Here is a 20000-nt window from a genome sequence, read left to right on the forward strand (position 1 = left end):
TGTGTGTGTGTGTGTGTGTGTATACTTGCTCATGTGCACTTGTGTGTATTCACGGGTGTGCTTGTGCATGCACGTCTGGGGATATTTGCCACTGTCAGCGCTCTGTGTACTCTATAAAATATAAATACATAATTGCTGAATAAATAAAAGCTACATCAAGAGGGGAAAAAAAAACTACAAATGCCATGAACCGAGCTCTCCTGTAGCCTGCTGGGCTGTTACCATGGTCGCATCCCAGAACGTTGTACGCTCACTGTGTCAGCACTAACTTACACACTTGCCGGACACACACACGTGTGCGCACACACACACACACACGCCTACACCCACGCACACACTAGTAAGTGAATGCCCTTACACACAAAGGAGGGAATCTCCCAGGGAGAAGTTCTTTCAGAGGAATCACCTGGTTGCTTGGCAACAGCGTATCACTGCCCTAACGGCCCGCTTACTTCCGCTTGCAGCGCTTGTGTGTATGTGTGTGTATTTTGTCTGTCCGTCTGCTTGTGCATACTGCTGGCACGTGTCCAATTTCGTGCACTATATTTATTTACAGTGTGTGTGCATGCATTGCTGTGTGTGTGTGTGTGTCCTAAGGGGGAATTAATGTGGGTGGACATTGTTTAACAGGGACATTAATGCGGACGCGCAGGGGGGGCAGTCCCCAAGAGCTGTAAGTCCCATTTTGCCTGGGGTCACCCTGCCTCTCTCCCTTTTTTGCACTCAGTAGGGATTACAAATTAATTTCCTATCTCCTCCCTTCCGCCTCCCCCCACTCACATATTCTTCCTCTGTGGTGTCCTCTTTTATACCAGGTTAACAACACACATCGTTCTGTGAAGGGCAGCAGTCCGGCACAACACAACAAACAAGACTGTGCGGCGTTTTCTCTTTCTTCCATTTCCTTTCAGCCCACAGTCGTTCCATTTTAATTCTTTCTTCAGAGGCGACATTACTTTAAAGTGTGGAACAAGCTCTCCTGCATTGTCAAGTGCCGAGTCCTGTCTCTGATAGTCATGCTGCTCCTTTAATGTAACGCATTACACGCACATGAGCACATGGACTGAGTCACATTCATAATCAAACACACACACAAATATGCAGAGAGTGAGGTGTGTGGATGTAAGCACACGTGCATGCGCACACACACACACACACACACACACACACACACACACACACACACACACACACATGCACACATGCACACACGCGACATAACTTATTCAGCAGGGCATGAAACATTCACAACGTTTCCCTTTGTTTAAAGATGAGAAAAGCTGATTCTGTCACTCCTATATACAAGCGCCTTTCTCTCCCTGCCTTTTCTTTTCCCACCTCCCTCTATTTATCTTCTTCTCCTTGCCCTCTCCATAATATTAATCTCGTACACTCCTCTTTGTATCTTTGTCTCTTTCCCTTTCCCTCTAAGTGTCTTGTAAGTTTTAATTGGGCTGGAGAGGAAATGGGGGATGATAGAGAGATGAAGAGAGATGGTGATGGATAGGAGGTCTTAACACAAAGTAGGGTGAGTTGTCAGAATCAATTCCTCCAATTAACACGACTCCAGCTGATGTTTCCATGGTAACCACCCATCAAATACTAAAGGGGCGGAGCCAGGGAACTTGACAGCTTGACAGTGCCGTAACTTCCCTACCTTCTTTTCAGACAGTCACACACTACATGACAGGCTTTGTGCTGAACTAGGCTGTGCTTAATGAGGCTCTGTGAATGGATACTAAAGTGGATGTGTGTGGGGCAAAGCAGAAAGAGAGCAGGAAAAAAAAAAAAAAAAAACGTGAGCATGGTACACACTCGTCCCTTTGCCGCTGATTCCCGTCCAAACCACATACTGTAGATCCGAGTCTAAACATCTATTTTGCATTTTGTTGTTTCATCTTAACGCTGTCCATGTTGACTTGAACATACAGGTTTTGCACCATCTGTACTCTGAACAGACTGTAAATGGTGTAGAAATGAAAAGCCTGCATGAGGAAAAAAAAGGCCCATATATGAATATTATATTGATATTGTGATATGAGACTAGATGTTGTCTGGGATTTTGCATATTGTAATATTGTGATATGACATAAATGTTGTCTTTTCCTGGTTTTAAAGGCTGAGTTACAGCAAAGGGATGCAAATTTCTGAATTTATAAGACTTTTTGTTTTTGCCTCAACCTGCTTGGTCATCATATTGGCTTTGTTACTGATTGATTATCCAAAATCTCAAATTGTTAAAGCACCAATGATCGAATATCATATTGATTTTGAGGTTAGAGCTAAAACAATTAGTCTGTTAAACGAATATTGAATTGGCAAAATTCAAATGAACACCCTGCACACCTGAGTCGTCTTTGAGCAGGTGGAACAAAAATGAACATGAATGAAAAAAAAAAAAAGACACAGAAATGTAGAAAAGACGTCGTCTTTTCTACACTGCTGTAAATTGTAACATGTCATTTCCCACGCAAATGATGAGCTGTTTGACATCCGGTGAAGTTTTTGCAGTGCAAGTCACCTGTTTGTCAGTTTTATTGTTCGATCGCCTGTACCGTATTTTGTATTCAGATTCAAAAAGTGCTTTATTGGCATGACACTACTATTGCCAAAGCAGACATTACACACAGGGCAAGAAATCAGTACATATTCATATCCAAAATCAGAGCATTTACAGGTGTAAAAAAATAGATTAAAAAAAACAACAACAACATTTTTTAATACCCTGTATACATCACTGTGTCAATCTTACTTCCTGTATGCCAAAACCAATAAAATCAGGAAGTTTTCCAAGTTGCATCACTGTGCGGGATGACTTTCTTTCTACTTATCATTACAAAAAATGTTTTTTTTTTTTTTTTTTTGGCTGCTGGTCAGACTAAGGAAGCACTTTGAAGACATCACTTTGGACTCTGGGAACTTGAGATTGGCGTCTGTCATTTTACAGATGAAATTATAAAACCAAGAGTTAAAACACAAGTTAGTTGTAGCCCTAACTGAGGTATTCGGTCAAAGATGTTGCGGTATTTGATTTTGTTAGTAGTCGTGCCCAGCCCTGTGCCCAGCCATGTCCTGCACCTGGATGGCTTGCTTTGTGTTTCCGTGGATGTCCTTGTAAGTCGATGAGCGTTCCATATGATAATGGTGCGTGTTTCTGTGTACTGGCCTCAGCATGTGTACCCGAGCCAAGGGTGGAAGGCGACGCCAGAAAGATCAAGGTGATGTGATCTGATTTGATTTATAATGTCTGCCTGACCTTTTATTACCTGTGTTGGCACTGGAGGAGTGAGAGTTTGGAGAGAGGGGAGCATGACAGGGGAGGAGCCGAAGAGGAGAGGTGAAGGGAGAGAGGGAGCAAGAGAAGGAAAGGCAGTTGAGGCCGCGTAACGTTCACAGTTGTTTACACTCGCAACCCGAATCACCGGGGACATGACCTCTCTCTTATCCCTCTGTTCAATGGGACTCTCCACGCGTTTCCTTTTTAGGCATTCAGCCATTTCTCCTCGCCGTGTCCCTCTTTTAAGCTCCCTCCCCCTCTCCCTTGCTGCCTATATCTCTCTCCCTCTCCATCTCTCTCTGTGTTAATTATTAAGTGTAGTTGTAGTTTATCTGTTGGCAGAGACAACTGACAGAGAGACTGTATCCACTCAAAGGCAGGCGGTGCAGACGGAGGAGGGAGAAAGAGAGGGCAGATTTTGGGTGAGCGGACGACAGAGGACAGTAGGGGAGGCACGGGTGGGAACAGAGGACTGGTTGTGAATAGTGAGAGGAAACACTGAAAATTATTCGGAATGAAGAGTGGAAATTATGCTGTATCTAAAGAAGGAAGGAGAGAGAGGAAGAGAGAGAGAGAGAGAGGGAGCAGGGAGAGCAGTGCGGAGAGGAAATAATTGGGCCAAGAGAGGGGAAAAAGCTGTCGAGAAAAAAATGAGAGATGATAGAGGGAAAGGTTGAGTGCAGGAGGAGATAAAGGAAAAGCAATGGGAAGAGAGAGAGTGGAGCGGAGAGGGAGGGCAAAGACGTTCTTCCCTCTCGTTTGGTTTTTCCTGCTGATGTTGAGTGATGGGCCGACCGTGGTAATACACCCATCTCATCCATCACTCACACCTTGACCCTGCCCCCGTCCCTTGTTTGACTATGCATGTGTGCGCCTGTGTTTGCGTGTTTATGTGCGCGTGCTTGAGCATATACACACACACACACACACACACACACACACTTGGGGCCGTTTAAGCTGCGGTAACTCACACAGATGGAACAGGATTAAAGCTACCGTTCCTTGCCATCGAGAGAAGGAAGGAGGCTTCAGCATGAGTTGCACAGAAGGACATCAATTTCTTTCTTTTTTTTTTTTTTTGATGTGTGTGTTTGTGTCCGTGTGTGTGAGCGTGTTTGTTTGTGTGTGTGTGTTAATTGTGTTGTGTTCCAGTCCAGACAGGATGCAAGCGGATTGTGGAACTCAGAAGTCAGTTCCCACGGTGAGATGGGGGTTCCCATGGCAACCAGGAAAGGGAGGACACTGGATTACCCTCTCTCTTTTCTTTCTGTCTCTGTCTGTCTGTCTGTCTGTCTTTCTCTCTGTTTCTTTCTCTCTCTCTTTCCTCGCTTCTTTTTCCGTCTCTGTCCGTCTTCCTTTATCTCTTTCTCTCTCTCTCTCTCTCTCTCTCTCTCTCGCTCTCTCTCGCTCTCTCTCTCTCTCTATCCCGAGGGTGATAAAGGATTGTACTCTCATTAATTTTTCTGCCCTCTAGAGAGCAAAGTGTCCGGGAAGGGGACTGTGTGTGTGTGCATGTATATGTGTCTATGTGTGCGTGCACATGTGCGTGCTCCAGGCTTTGTTATGTATGCGTCCTTGGCTCTTGAATGCATTGCTGTCATCCATTCAGCAGTTTTCACATTTGTGCACAAATGTGTGTTTGTGTGTGTGTGTGTGTGTGTGTAGCCAACACAATCTTTGAACTTCGTAGCAGACCATTTTCTTTTAAAACCTCTCTGCTTCTCTCTTCTAAGCTGTGCCTCTTCTTCCTGTTTGACAGCAGGCTGGCAACAAACGCACACACACACACACACACACACACACACACACAGAAACACAAACATGCACAAGTTTACACTCCGGATAATCTAGATAAACATCTTGACTGACCTAAAATCAATGGCTGCGAGAGATACCAAGAGAATAGTAACGATGTGTGTTTCTTATGAGCTGTTTTGCCTTTGTTGTTGTTGTTGTTGTTGTTTACAAACATCTAAACACTGGTGTTGACCCTTAACTTTGTGTCACATGGTTTGAGCGTGTGAGCATATTGGCCATCCTGCTGAACTGTGTGACTCTAGGGATGTTCCAACCTTGTGACCACACTCCCTCCTTGCTGCAGGTAATGTGCGCGCGCACACACACACACACACACACACACACACACACAATCCAGTGAAATTACAAACTAATTATGTTCGGCAGAGAAACATTATTATCTAGGGTGTGAAAAGTTTTTCCTTTAATTCGTTTTTTGCACTTAATCAGTTCACACTAATCCTCTTCTTTCCTCTGTGTGTGTATTTGTGTGTGTGTGTGTGCGTGTCTGTGCCCTTGCATGTTGTGTGTGTATGCGTGCATATTTGCAGGCTCTGGATGACGGGATCTTTGTGTTCTTTGCCGGGGAAATGCTGGTGAAGATGGTTGCTCTCGGGGTCGTAGGTCAGAGCGGTTACCTAGGTGACACATGGAACAGACTGGACTTCTTCATTGTCATAGTGGGGTGAGTGTTTGACAGGCACGCGCGCTCACACGCACACATGGTCTTACACTCGCGCGCACGTACCCGCGCGCAGCTGACATTAAATATGAGCCAAGAGTGTGTGTGTATGCGTGTGTTTTGTGTAAAGCTTAGCCACTTGTTTAATGCCAGTTAAATGTCAGGCGTGTGTGCGCGCGTGCTTAAATGTACCAGTGTGTGTGTGTGTGTGTGTGTGTGTATGACGGCTCTGTAGAATGACAATCACATCATTCGGTCCTAGGAGACAGAGACCTCGGTGATTGGTGGTTAAAAGGCTAGGCAGCCCAGAGACAGTGCACTGTTTTCTGCTGGATTCCCTGTAGACGCGCAGGGTTTGCCAAGGTCAGGCTGATCAGGATGCCATCGTCACCGCATTTGCTTTCCCTCTCCTCAGAATGTTGGAGTACTCTCTTGACGGACACAACGTCAGCCTATCAGCGATCAGGACCGTCCGGGTTCTCCGCCCGCTCAGAGCCATCAACAGAGTGCCCAGTAAGTTTTCCCTGCCCTGCTGTACGCCTGGCATTAACCTGTGCCCCGTATCCTCATCTTGCAGCTAAATGATGTTTCCACCTGGCATTAAAACCCTAAAACGTCCCCCTAAATATCTCATAGTAAGACAAAACTTTTTTTCCCCCCATATTGTGTAACAATCTCACAAACATATTCTTGTTGCCGTGCTCCACTGAAGCTACATTACATTTTAAAAGTGATATATTCAAAGCCAAGATGCCATTGTTTTATGGCAGCACCTTGACATGAAATAGAAAAGATGTCGATGTTTTATGCATGATTTTATACACATTTTTCCTGTAATTCAGCAGGACATGTTTGGTATCTTGAGATCTCCACAAGAATTTCAAATAAAGTTCTGTGGGTTTGAACAAAGCTTGGCCGTGTAGCAGTGATGAACCCACTGACGGAACTGGGAGGGTTGAAGAGGATAAAGGAACAGTTAATCCAAAATAACAATTTAATAATATTTTAACAATGTTTTTTAAAAAAATTAAAAAAGATGAAAACAGGCTGTTCCCTGGTTTATTGTGGGAACCCTCTCCATCTGAGCGGTTGCGGTTTGGTTTGGCATCATGTTTGGTTTATTACCTGCAACATATTGCAACAGACACACTGTCACACGTGCATCACTGACACGACTGACTACACTGACTTTTCCCACATCCCACATGGTTTTCTTTACTTTATTACCTTCATTAATGAATTAAGTTGTTTCTCCTGCATTTGTTGTCTGCCTCCCCTCCTTTGTCGAGCCGGGCTCTGACCCCTCTGAGTGGTAGATCATGTTCAACACAGTCCCGCACACACAGAAGGACCTGAATCTCCTGAGGAAGTGAAGTCAGCTCAGGCCTTTCTTGTGTATGACCTGTGTTTCCACTCCGGTCTAGTCTGTTGTCCAGGTGCACCTGAGTTCCTGAGTCCATCACTGTTTTCCTTTGTGTGTGTGCAAACACAGCACGGGCCACCTCAGGAGGTGGTTAAAGCGTCTTGTGTGCTTTTATACTTGTATTTTTATGCGATCAAAGCTACTGCCAGTGGAGGTTGAAATTTAATGACTTTGGCTATCACTTGTGTCCCTTAGTGGTAGAATTTTATCCCAGCCATCACAAAGAGATTGACCACTTTATCTCCCCCTCTGCAGACTGTAGAGAGCAGCCCTGTGTAGATGAGGTCATATCAACTTGTCATAAGGTAAACTGGATAATGATGCTGGAATAAACTTGTGTAAGGAGGCGAGTTATTTTCCCCACGGCTCAGTGTGTTTAACATTTGAAGTTTAAATACAACTGTACTAAGCTGTGAAAAGAGCTTTTGCATATCATATTAGTAATTTAACTTCGCCTGATGCTTTGTTATTTCAGTTTTTCTAACTGCGATGACTAATCTATGTGTGACAGAAGATTGATATTAATATTCTACACATAGGGGCTTTAAGCGCTTTCTGATTAAAATAATTGCCCATGACTCATGTTAATGCTAGGGCTGAGTATCATTTGAAATTTTGTTGATAGTGCCGCCACAGTATCAGCATCAATACTGATACTTTTTTGATCCACTTCTTTTCAGAGTGTAAACACATATTTAAATAGCAGATATTTTTTTATTATTTATTTAAAAGGCAAAATGTCTCAGATGTTTCCATAGTAATAAATAATGATAAGAATGATAATAATGATAATGCTAATAACAATAATAATAATTTATTATTATTATTATTATTATTATTATTATTATAAGACAATTTAATAATAATAGTAATTATTATTATTATTATTATTATAATGTAGAGATTATAATGTAGAGATTTTGAGTTAAATGAAGAAACTGTATTTTTCTGAAACCATTTTTGTCATCAAGTCAAACGTCGTGCACTTCAGTGTGTTTATTTTTATGTCAATTTCTTGGGGCGTTTCTGTTTTATTCGACAGTCACAGTGGAGAGAGACAGGAAAGACAGAGCAGAGAGAGGATGACATGCAGCAAAACGTCTGGGATGGATTCGAACCCTGGCTGCTGCGGCCTCACCTTATCATCATTTAGTACCGTGTGAGCCAGCGGGGTGTCCCATTTTTGGGGGGGGCATTCCTGATTTATCAGATTTATCAGAAGTCAGGGCAGAGAGAGGAGATGACATGTAGACCCACCCAGTCTCAACTGTATGTGGTGTGTGCTCTACACAGTGAGCCACCAGCCCCAGTGTTTGTCTTAATGCCAAATGTAAAGGGGTCTCTCTTTTGCTTAATTGTGTTATGTCATTATTAACAGCTATTGTCCTCTCAATCGACGAGAGTGTACGCAAACTGGGACACAATTAACAGTTATTGATTGAAAACCACCGTCATCACTTGTGTTGCTTCGGACTGCTCTCGTCCGCTTGCCATGAGCATGTTTCTGTTTTTGCATCATGTTCTGTGACCTTGGTTTTACCCAGATTGTCTCCCGAGGAAAAAATTGGCAAGTGTCTGTGATGTAGCTTCAAACCTGGAGACCGTAAGGAGGTAGATTTTGTATCACTCAGAGTATCACTTCAGCAGAGTGGAGTGGGTGCCAATTGCGCATGTTTGAAGTGTAATTATTTGCCAATCAACTAATTATGCTGCTCCAGTTTTGTGCAGAAGAGATTAAATTCCTCCCCGTTAGTACCAACACCACATAGACAACAGGGTCTGCTACTTATGGTACTACTTATGGTCACCTATATGCGCAGATCGTAGCTACTGTGTCGACCATGCTGATGGTGTGTGTGTGTGTGTGTGTGTGTGTGTGTGTGTAGGTATGCGTATCCTGGTGACCCTGCTCCTCGACACGCTGCCCATGCTGGGCAATGTGCTGGCGCTGTGCTTCTTTGTCTTCTTCATCTTCGGCATCGTTGGGGTGCAGCTGTGGGCGGGACTACTGAGGAACCGCTGTTTCCTGGGAGAGGATGTCAAGATGTGAGTTACCATAGTAACCAGTGGATATTACAACCATCACACTTTACAACAACAGTCTGCCTTTGAGACAGTACAGTGGCTTAATTTACCAGAGCCCCATGTCCCACCTTGTGTTTACTTACTGATTAGATGCTTTCACCCACCTGTTAGTTCTAAAAAGTGATCAATACGACCAGTAGTCTGGCCTTATTTGTTAATCTTCCCCAATCAGCTTGCTCCGTTTATGAGGGAGTGAGTATTGTTATTGCCTTTCCCACTGGAACCCGAGCATTAGAGACACAATCAGTGTCGGGAGAAATAACAAATCAAGAGATTAAGTGGGCTAAGTGATTAATCTGTGATTAAACTTGTTTGTATGTGTGTGTGTGTGTGTGTGTGTATGTGTGTGTGTGTGTGTGTGTGTGTATGAAGGGGACTCAGGCTCATTGTGTTGTTTCAACAAAACTTTCAGAGTTTCGCTGTCACTCCTGCTCTCTTGCACATAATCCATCATGTCATGCTCTATCATTGTCTAACTGACACTTTGTGCCACACTCCCACTCCTTTGCTGTCTCTCTCTCTCTCTCACACACACACACACACACACGCACACACATGCATGCAAAAAACACAGTCACATAATATCACATAACATCAGATAACATCATACTTGCCTCCTGACCTCACATCTGCTAATCTGTCGCTCTTGGATAATAATGACTGACGACTTATCTCTCTGCTGCACCTTTACTATCTTTCCCTCTCTCTCTCTGTATTTCTCTCTCTCTCTCTGTCTCTTCATTTTGTCTCTTCACCCCCTTCCTTTCCTCATTTATCATGCTTTTTGTTTAACACACCTTTATTCTATCTTTCTGGTTTTCACTGAGAATGGACAGGGCGATCAGTAAAACACTATTTCTTCCCAAAAATGTTTGGGGGCTTGCCTAAAATTGTCAAGAAACACCTTCATCTTTTTCTAAGCCCTTTTTTTTGTTGTTGTTTTGTTTTGTGGCGTTTTGCCTACTAGACTAGTTGAATTCAATGGAATTAAGAAATTAAGTCAACTATTTTATTTCGTTTTATTGTTTTTGATAAATTAGAATAAAACAGCTTGTCTTGCACCTTCACCTTCTCTCTCCAGGAGATACAACATGTCCTTCCTGAGTGGCTACTATCGGCCGGATGGCTCGGATGAACACCCCTTCATCTGCTCCACCGAACGAGAAAACGGCATGCTTCGTTGCTCTGATGTGCCTCGCCGCCGCATAGGCAGGACGCCCTGCCTCCTGGGTGTTGAGGACGCCCATTCAGAGATGGGACTGTCAGTAGATGAACCGGGGGCCTGCGTGAACTGGTTCCAGTATTACAACGAGTGTCGAGCCGGGGAAGTGAACCCACACAAAGGAGCTATTAACTTTGATAATATTGGATATGCATGGATTGCCATCTTCCAGGTATACATTTAAAGGCTGTGCATGTCCATCATTAATGCACCCACTGCACGCTGTGGTTACCGTGATCGCTGTGGGTTTGTGTTGGTTCTGTGCAGGTGATCACGCTGGAAGGATGGGTCGACATCATGTACTATGTCATGGATGCACACTCCTTCTACAACTTCATTTACTTCATCTTCCTCATAATAGTAAGTATTCATACACGCACACAAGCGCTGGGCGATATATAAACATTTTATTGACACTGTGATATGAAACTAGATATTGTTTCAGCGATTACCCCAAAAAGTCTACGCTATGGAATAAAGGTTAGAACAAAAACAGTGGGATGATTGTTGTCCAATCAAAGTTGTGCTGTAAGCCTTCTGAAAACATTAACCTGGACTTTCACTTTCAAGTGTGAATCCTAAACTTGTGGCTTATTGTGAGGCCTGGGTCAATAAGAATGAATGTGAATCAAAGCTATCATGAGGCCTGGGCTTACTGTAGCCCGGCCTAGGGAGAAGAAATCCATGTGTGAAAAGGGCACACTAGACTGCTTGGTCTTTATATGTTATAATTAATTAATCTCTCAAGTGTAAATATCTTTTGAAAGCACCAGTAGCCATCCCTACAATATTGTCACATCAATATCAGTAATATCTGATTATGTCCATATCGCCTAGCCCTAATAAACGCACACACACAAACACACACACACCCTGCATGGAAGGAGTGAAGACCATAATGACAAAATGGATAAAATTGTATGTGCAATTTAGAGGCATACAGCCTACACGCATTTGAAGACAAGAGGTGTCAGTATTATTAGCAATACTTAGACTCTGTGTAATGTGTGTGTTTGCCTGTGTGTTTTGATGTGACCAGGTGGGCTCCTTCTTCATGATCAACCTGTGCCTGGTCGTCATAGCAACCCAGTTTTCAGAAACAAAGCAGAGGGAACACGCCTTAATGAAATCAGAGCAGCGTGCCCGCCAGCTCCACCAATCGGCCTCGACACTGGCCAGCGACAGCCAACCGGGAAGCTGCTACGAGGAGATCATCCGTTACCTGGCGCACCTGGGCCGCAAGGCATGGCGCAGGCTGTCCCGCTGCTACACGCAGAGGCTCACACGCTGCCGCTGCGTGTGTGTTTGCCACAGAGACAGAGGCGGTGGATCTGCCAGAGGGAGCGGAGTCGGGGAGGTGAACGGCCTCGCCCACCGGCACTCAGGCCACGCCCCCAACGACCTCTCACACCTTCATCAGCTTTATCACCATTATCATCATCAGCATCATCATCATCACCATCATCATCCGCCTCAGGCTGAGCCTCCCGTCAGTAACGGAGGGCATATTTTTAACTACCCCATCATCTCGTCCCTCTTCAGTCACCTGGATGCAAAGGGCCAGGGCCAGAAGAGACTGGTTGCCATGGAGACGGTCAACAGACTGCCACAGCTGGTGCAGGAGCACGGTGAGAAGGGGTGTGTGTGTTCTCTAGGACAGAGCTTCTCAACCTGGGCTGCAGAGGATGATGAAAGGATTTGACGGGGTTGATTTTTAAAAATGTGAGATGGATTTATCATGCTTGTTGTTTGTTAATATTATGAATATTATTAATTTGCATAATAATTACTATTTGTAGCCTGCAGTCTTTACAAATACAAAGTGGCGGCAAAGTCATTTATGTTTCAATGTGTGCATACATGCACTGGGGTGCTGAACATTTTGGGACTGAGAGCATAAAAACTGCTGCTGTATGCATGTGTATTTGTGTGTGTGTCATGGAGCGAATGAGTTGCAGCAAATCCGCCACACCAAAGTGTCCTTACAGGCCTCCATAAGCTGACACCAAAGGAATGAAAGACTGGCTTGGATTTACTTTATCAGCCTCGAGTGAAACATGCATTTGTTGTAAATTGCAATGCCAAACTAACTGCTCATGTTAGATTAGTGTTTGTTGTTATGTCATTTGAGTGTTCCTCCCTAGCTGACTGCTAATGAATTCCTGTGAAATCTTTGCTCCACCCCCAACCCCCACCCCAAACACACACATACACACACACACACACACATACACACACCCCTGTTCTAATAAAAGACTGCCTTGTCTGTACAAAGCATCCCAACTGCACAGCAGCCTCCACATTATTAAATTTTTGCTGCTAGAAAAGAGAGTTGCTCCTCTATACTGAGAAAAAATGAGAATTCACTCAAATATTATCAGCAGTAAATACAATATATAAACTATACCTTTGCGTGTAGTGTATGTGCATGTATGTCCATTTTTGTGTGTTTGTGCGTGCACACACCCTGAGAAACTTCCTCCATTTGTCTCTCCAGGTGTATGTGCCGGGCATCCAGCATTACCGCTGCCAGGAGAAGTCCCAGGAGACTCCTCAGTTTGCCCATATTGCATTTATTATAACCAACTTAGTGACAGTGAAAATGCTAACGAGCTTCCTGAAGACGAGCAACACGGGTACAACAACTCTTGCCATGGCAACAGCCCTTGTCACAGTAACAGTCCATGCCACTGTAACAGCCCCTGCCGCAGTGACAGACAGATGCCTGAGCCAAAGAAAAGGCTGTGTGAGCGCTGTTGGGCGGGACTACAAAACAAACTGGAGCTCATTGTTGCAAGCAGATACTTCAACAGAGGAATCATGATTGCCATCCTTATCAACACACTGTCAATGGGCATAGAGTACCATGAACAGGTACGTTGGGTTGTTTTGTGTGTGTGTGTGTGTGTGTGCGTGTGTGTGAGAAAGAGAGAGTGCATGCTCATGTTTGTGTGTTCATGTGCATGGATACCTGTGTGTCTGTTGCAGATATCATGTAGCTGCTGCTTGATTTAAAATGGATTGTGCTGATCATCATGTGTGGCTGAGTCAATAAAGCTGTGCTCCAATCAACACTCTACTGTGCTGAGCATATGGGAGCTTGAAGTGTGAGTGTGTGTGTATGTGTGTGTGCACACATGTGGCAGGAGATGGAGAAACTCATAAGACCTGAAGTGTTAATTAAAGTGTGACCCTGGGACAAGAGAGAGAGAGAGAGAGAGAGAGAGAGAGAGAGAGAGAGATGGAGAGAGAGAGTGTAATAGAGACAGCATGTAGTAAAATGAAGAGGATGAGGGAAAGTGAGAGAATAAGACAGAGAGCAAAAGAAGGAGAGAAAAGAGGAGGACAGACCTGATGTTATGATTCTCTGAAATGCAGGGATAGACTGGAGGCAGGAGGGGATTGCTTTTGGCAGTGTACTGTACAGTATGTCTGACAGGATTGGATGGACTTAACTGCTTGCATGACTCATCTTGGAGAGGTGTATGTGTGTGTGGGGGTAAACGACTGGAGCGTGACCCTAACACCGCCAGGGTTAGGACCTTGATTAGTGATGAGGCCACTAATGCTAAAAATTTATACACTGCAGACCAGACCAGCAGTCACGGCCCTGTTCAGCTCCTGTCTGCATATCTAATACTGTCCACACTGCCTGTTTTTATTATTATTATTTTTATTTTTGTGTTGTCCTACACTGCAGCCTGGACTAACATGTGCAGACAGCTGAGAAATCAATGAAAGCGCCGTACCACTGTTTTTGCATGTGACTACTGAGCAATTTCCTAAACCTACCACACTTCCCGCTCATGTGGTGTCATTTTGTTTTCTATGAACTGGAGGGCTTGTAAAGCCTTTTGGGACTGTAACTGTGATTAAGGACTCTAAATGAGCTTGAAGTTGTAAATTGCTTATTTAAATGAAAATGTGTAGACACCACTGAAAAAAAAACTTTGAATATGCATGCAATTTAATGATGTAGTCCACATGGTTCTCACTGCCAGCCTGGCTCGCTGAAAAATCCCATGCTTTATTGAACATTTTCTGTCCATTTAGTAGTCTAAGATCCCCGCTTAAATAAACGCTGATCAATTTTGCAGTTTGCCTTTAACTTTAAACATTCAGCTAACAAGCCCACCTTAAAATGCTCCAGCCTGCACTCATGCCTGAGTTTAGAAGTCATGATCATTTGAATTTAGTCAGAAATATACATGCCGTTATGTAGCAGTTTCTGCATGGGAAACAGAGATTCAACAGAGTGTTGGCGGATTCATGTACTATCAGAAAAAATGGGGGAAAAAAACATCCAGATTAACTATCATAGCTGTTTTTCAAGGAAGAAGCGGCCGGATCCACATCACTCTGTTTGCTTATGGTTTGTCTTGTGGGATTGATTTCTCACTGAACTACTGATGAATCCAATGCTCTTTGGCAGCTGTTATTGATGTCTTGGATATCGGACAAGAGCATGAAATGGACTTTCCACACAATGATAATGTAGCTTTGACAAAGACAAACCCAGGCAGGATGCTTACTCTGATGGGTTACCTATATCAAGCGGGTCACTGCAAATTGTGTTTTCATACCAAACTGAAATTAATAGAAACAAATGGCTGCCTGGAAGTTAGGGAAAATGTATTCAAATTTATATAAAAAAAAGGTTGGCATGTTCTGGAAATGGTCAGTTTTAATGTAAAATATACATGAATGTTAGTAAATGGGCTAAAACATGCAGTAATCTTTAACAGCTTGCCTCTGCTGAGCCAATGGGTCTCCAGTGCTCTAAACCAACGACCCATATCTGTTATCATTATTTATCTGTTCATTTGTCTGTGCCTCCCTCCCTGCTCTGCTCCCCTCCTGCAGCCTCAGGAGCTGACAGATGTTTTGGAGATCAGTAACATGGTGTTCACCAGTCTGTTCAGTCTGGAGATGCTGCTGAAGCTCATGGCCCTTGGGCTCTTCGGCTACATCAAGAACCCCTACAATGGCTTCGACAGCATCATTGTCATCATCAGGTGTGTGTTTGTGCATGTGTGTGCGTGCGTGTGTGTGTTTGGTGAGAAAGTCAGTCTATATCTGCGTGTTATTAATTCTGTTAAAGGAACTGTTCATCCCAAAATAAGATTTCTGCCAGTAAAGGAATAGTCCAACATTTTGGGAAAAATACTTACCCAGACTGAGATGATGAAGATGTTGATGATACCATTTTCACCTCTGTGCTTCCAATGGCCTGGTTCCAATGGGTAGCATTGCCAGCTCTGCCAAAGAGCAAAAAAAAATAACCTTACGCCAACTGCAAAGCTGTCTTATTTACACAATGTATCATGTGTATTCGAAATACACCTCTTGTTAAAAACAAGACATGTTAAACGGAAACGGAAACGTGTCAGAGTGCTTGGATTGATTTTTTTTGTGGTTACTAGTGAGCTAACACTAGTTTTCAGTTCAAGTAATCAGTTACTTTCTTTTTCAAATAATCCCATGCTTTATTGAACATTTTCTGTCCATTTAGTAGTCTAAGATCCCCGCTTAAATAAACGCTGATCAATTTTGCAGTTTGCCTTTAACTTTAAACATTCAGCTAACAAGCCCACCTTAAAATGCTCCAGCCTGCACTCATGCCTGAGTTTAGAAGTCATGATCATTTGAATTTAATCAGAAATATACATGCCGTTATGTAGCAGTTTCTGCAAAGCTGTCTTATTTACACAATGTATCATGTGTATTCGAAATACACCTCTTGTTAAAAACAAGACATGTTAAACGGAAACGGAAACGTGTCAGAGTGCTTGGATTGATTTTTTTTTGTGGTTACTAGTGAGCTAACACTAGTTTTCAGTTCAAGTAATCAGTTACTTTCTTTTTCAAATAAGCAAGCATTTATGTTACATAAATGCATTTATGTTACATTGTGCAAATTCTCTCTGTGCAATAATCCATATTCAATACCATACTTATGTGCAATAACTCCTGTCCATGTTTGCACATATTTTTTTATTTTTTATTTTTATTTTTATTATTATTATTATTCTATATATATTTATATTTATATTCCTTTCTTTATTTTTCTTGACTATTTGCTCTTTTTACTTGTACACTTACAATAAAGTATTCTTATTCTGATTCTGATTCTGATAATTATAGGCCTCTATCCTGATTCTTTAGTTGGCACAAAAAGAAGAATCAAATTCCAGCTGTTGTTTCTTCACAGATATCCTGTGAATTGATTTTTGCCAGGAAAGGCTCATGGCAGAGACAGCCTGAACACTGACTCTAGTGTTAACACATATGTAGTAAGAATAATCACCATATGGAATTACGTATGGGGTGCTATTTTTAGTAATGTGAAATACCCTAACAGGTGTAAAACAATGAATTGGGAGTGCTACAATGAGTCATGCTGTTGAACCAGGATAAAAAGTGAATTAGGTATTCTTCAGAAGCAGGCAGAGAAAAAATTATCTGGAAAAGCTCAGAATTCTCACTTATGATGTCTTTATGAATGATATCTTTGTAGGCAAGGGATCACAGGAAAAGTCCAAGGCACTGATGTGAAGTAAAAATCTTTTATTCAGATGAGGGATCAACGTGTTTCGAATCACGTAAGCCATCGTCTGGGTATGTTCACCTACCTAGATCCCTTGCCTACAAAGACATAATTCGCAGAGGAACCAGGATTTCTCAATTTTCTCAATTCTCAGTTGCTTTTCTTAACCCTCTACTGCATTATGTCGCCATATGGCAACATACAGTTTCCCCTTCACCTCTTTGACTCTCAGAACAAAAAAAAACTGCACACTGCATGACTCTCTGGAGCCTTGTAGAGGTGTCAGTGCGTATGTGTGTGTGTGTGTGTGTGTGTGTATGTGTATTTGTGTGCCTGCATGCATGTGTGTGAACACTGTTGTCCTACATAGGATTTGAAATTTCTACATCAAGCACAGAGAGAATTGCTTTTATGTGATTATACATGTGAGTATTGTAAGTCAAGTGATCAAAACCCACATAATTAAATTCAGAAATGTGTGTTTGATTAAAAGTCAAACATAATTTCTGAGAAAATGTAAGACTTTCATTATTTTCATGTGTACATGAGCGCACAATGTTGCCAAATGATAGCATACCCCAAAGTACACACAAAATATGTTTTTTTTTTCTTCTTTTAATTTTAAATTATTTTGAAGTCAGTCTGAGTGATAAAATCCAGTGAAATATTCTTTTATATGGTTCTATCATAATGCATGCAGTAGATTAGGCTATAGTGTAACAAGTTACATTTAACGGCAATAAGGCTGCAGTGTAAATGTTGGGGAATTTTTATATTTGAAAGTAATATGACCCATCACTCATAGAGTTCAAAGTGAGCTTAAAATGGTCATGAGAAGTAACAAAAACTTGTGCAGCACAACCCAAACGCTTTCAAGTTAAGTCAAGTGAAGCTATTTGTAAGTCACAAACATTTCTCAAAGGACTTTGCATACCTTTTTATATCCATGTTATATACCACACTACATATTGTTCTGTATCACATTAACACCACTGGGAACTGTGGAGGCTCTAGCTGACCTGATCTGCGGGTCTTTGGACTGAGGGACCCTCACTAACACATGGAGATACAAACTCACAGAGAGGAGCAGGTGCAAACCCAGGTCCTGCTTGTTGTGAGGCGGTGGTGCTCCTAACCACCGAGGCTCCGTGCCGCTGTGCCATTTTACAGCCAAATGGTTGCACTGAGAGTCCAAAAGGCCCGTAATCACTCCATTATTTAGTGCTACAAGCTACATTATGTATCTCTGCTTGAAGGCTCCGCTCTTTCGATGTCCCCATCTCCCTCACTGGCCGGTGAGACGAAAACAGGATTAACCCATTTCCTTGTTTGTCTTGCCACACTGCACAAGAAGGTACCGCTTCCCCTACCTGGAAGGCATTTTGGTGACTTTCTGTGTTTGGTGGTTGTTCTAACTAGAGTGGAGTTTCAGCCAGGGCTAAGTAGATAATGAAAGAATTTTCATTTTGGGGTCATTATGCGTTTAATATGTTTCACTGAGGCAGAAAACTAGTTGACAGACATTTCAGCTCCCAAGCTTTCAAAATGCGCCCCTCACTGAATGTTCTGCCTCGAAGAAATGTCTAGCTAGAGGTGAATCCATGCTATTCCTTTTTATCTTGCTTTCACCCTCACTTGATCGCTGTTTACGTTTCCTTGATGTTTTATCCACCTAATATTTTTTACATAGACAAATAGGCAAATGCACAACATGGGTAGAATTGCAGGGTCTGCAGTATTTGATTTTTTTTTTTTTTTAACCCACTTGGTGAATAAATTTTTTGATGTTTTTTAACCATGTACTAGGCTGGGTTGAGGGCAGGCCTCTCAACATATAAATCAGAGCGGACCAACATTTTTTTAAAGCTTCCTGACCATTTCTGTATGAAAAGTGGTAGGTGAGCAAACACATTATTTAATGCCTTGTCTGAACTTGGAGTGCCAGTGTTAATGTATGACTGTTTTCACAATAGAGTTTAAAGTGTTGTGAGCGCATGCAAAAATTCGCTGACTCAGGCTTATGCTATTCTTCTTCTGCTATTCGTTTTGTTTGTTTTTTTGTTTGTTTTTTTTTTTTTGTTAATGAGGCTCTGGGAACTATGGCAACTTTGCTTTGTGCATCTAAACCTCAGAATGGGTGCCATATCGATATTATATCAATATCATAATATGAGACTAGATGTCATCTGTGATTTTGGATATTATAATATTGTGATTTTGACAATTACAATGATAGTTACAGTTCACATTTGGCAGATGCTTTTATCCAAAGCGAAGTACATGATGAGATGACATTTTGACATCTCATCTGTCTTTGTCTGATTGAGTTACAGTGAAGGGATGCAATTATTTAAAATTATCTGACTTTTCTAGCTGATATTATTTTTGTATCATCATATCCACATTAGTAATGATTGTTATCAAAAATGTCTTGAGTACGTAAATATCTTATGAAAGCACCAATAGTCATCCCCACAATATCATCACAAATTCAACACTGACGCATTCACTCAAATATATTGTGACATCTGATTTTGTGTTGTCTGAGCCTTGCGAGCATACTTTCATTTCATTTCACGACACTGCGAATGCATCATTTGCCAGCTTTGGGTGTGTTTCAGTGTGTGGGAGATTGTGGGCGAGGCAGAGGGAGGCCTGTCGGTGCTGCGTACCTTCCGTCTGCTGAGAGTCCTGAAGCTGGTCCGCTTCCTCCCGGCGCTGAGGAGGCAGCTGGTGGTGCTGATGAAGACCATGGACAATGTGGCCACCTTCTGCATGCTGCTGATGCTCTTCATCTTCATATTTAGGTACACACAGACACACACAATCTCTTTCTCTCTCTCTCTCCCTGACGGTGAAACTCACAGAGGAACTGTCATTATTTTGTGTTGGTGTGTGTGTATGTTGCAGTATCCTGGGCATGCATCTGTTTGGCTGTAAGTTCGGTCTGCGACAGGACACTGGAGA

General features: G+C 42.6%; 1 protein-coding gene across 1 annotated transcript in view; it reads left to right on the forward strand.

The window, feature by feature from the left end:
• Positions 1-20000, forward strand: part of LOC115359752 (voltage-dependent T-type calcium channel subunit alpha-1H-like) — a 41104-nt gene that overhangs the window by 3545 nt on the left and 17559 nt on the right. The window contains exons 3-13 of the mRNA XM_030052377.1: positions 5285-5378; positions 5626-5759; positions 6172-6269; positions 9066-9225; positions 10346-10658; positions 10754-10846; positions 11526-12114; positions 12984-13360; positions 15350-15501; positions 19655-19840; positions 19944-20000. The exon at positions 19944-20000 is cut by the window's right edge and continues 61 nt beyond it. Of these exons, the coding sequence (XP_029908237.1) occupies positions 5285-5378; positions 5626-5759; positions 6172-6269; positions 9066-9225; positions 10346-10658; positions 10754-10846; positions 11526-12114; positions 12984-13360; positions 15350-15501; positions 19655-19840; positions 19944-20000 (2253 nt within the window). The remainder of the gene's footprint in view (positions 1-5284; positions 5379-5625; positions 5760-6171; positions 6270-9065; positions 9226-10345; positions 10659-10753; positions 10847-11525; positions 12115-12983; positions 13361-15349; positions 15502-19654; positions 19841-19943) is intronic.

This window comes from Myripristis murdjan, chromosome 1, assembly GCF_902150065.1.
Source record: "Myripristis murdjan chromosome 1, fMyrMur1.1, whole genome shotgun sequence".
NCBI lineage: Eukaryota > Metazoa > Chordata > Actinopteri > Holocentriformes > Holocentridae > Myripristis > Myripristis murdjan.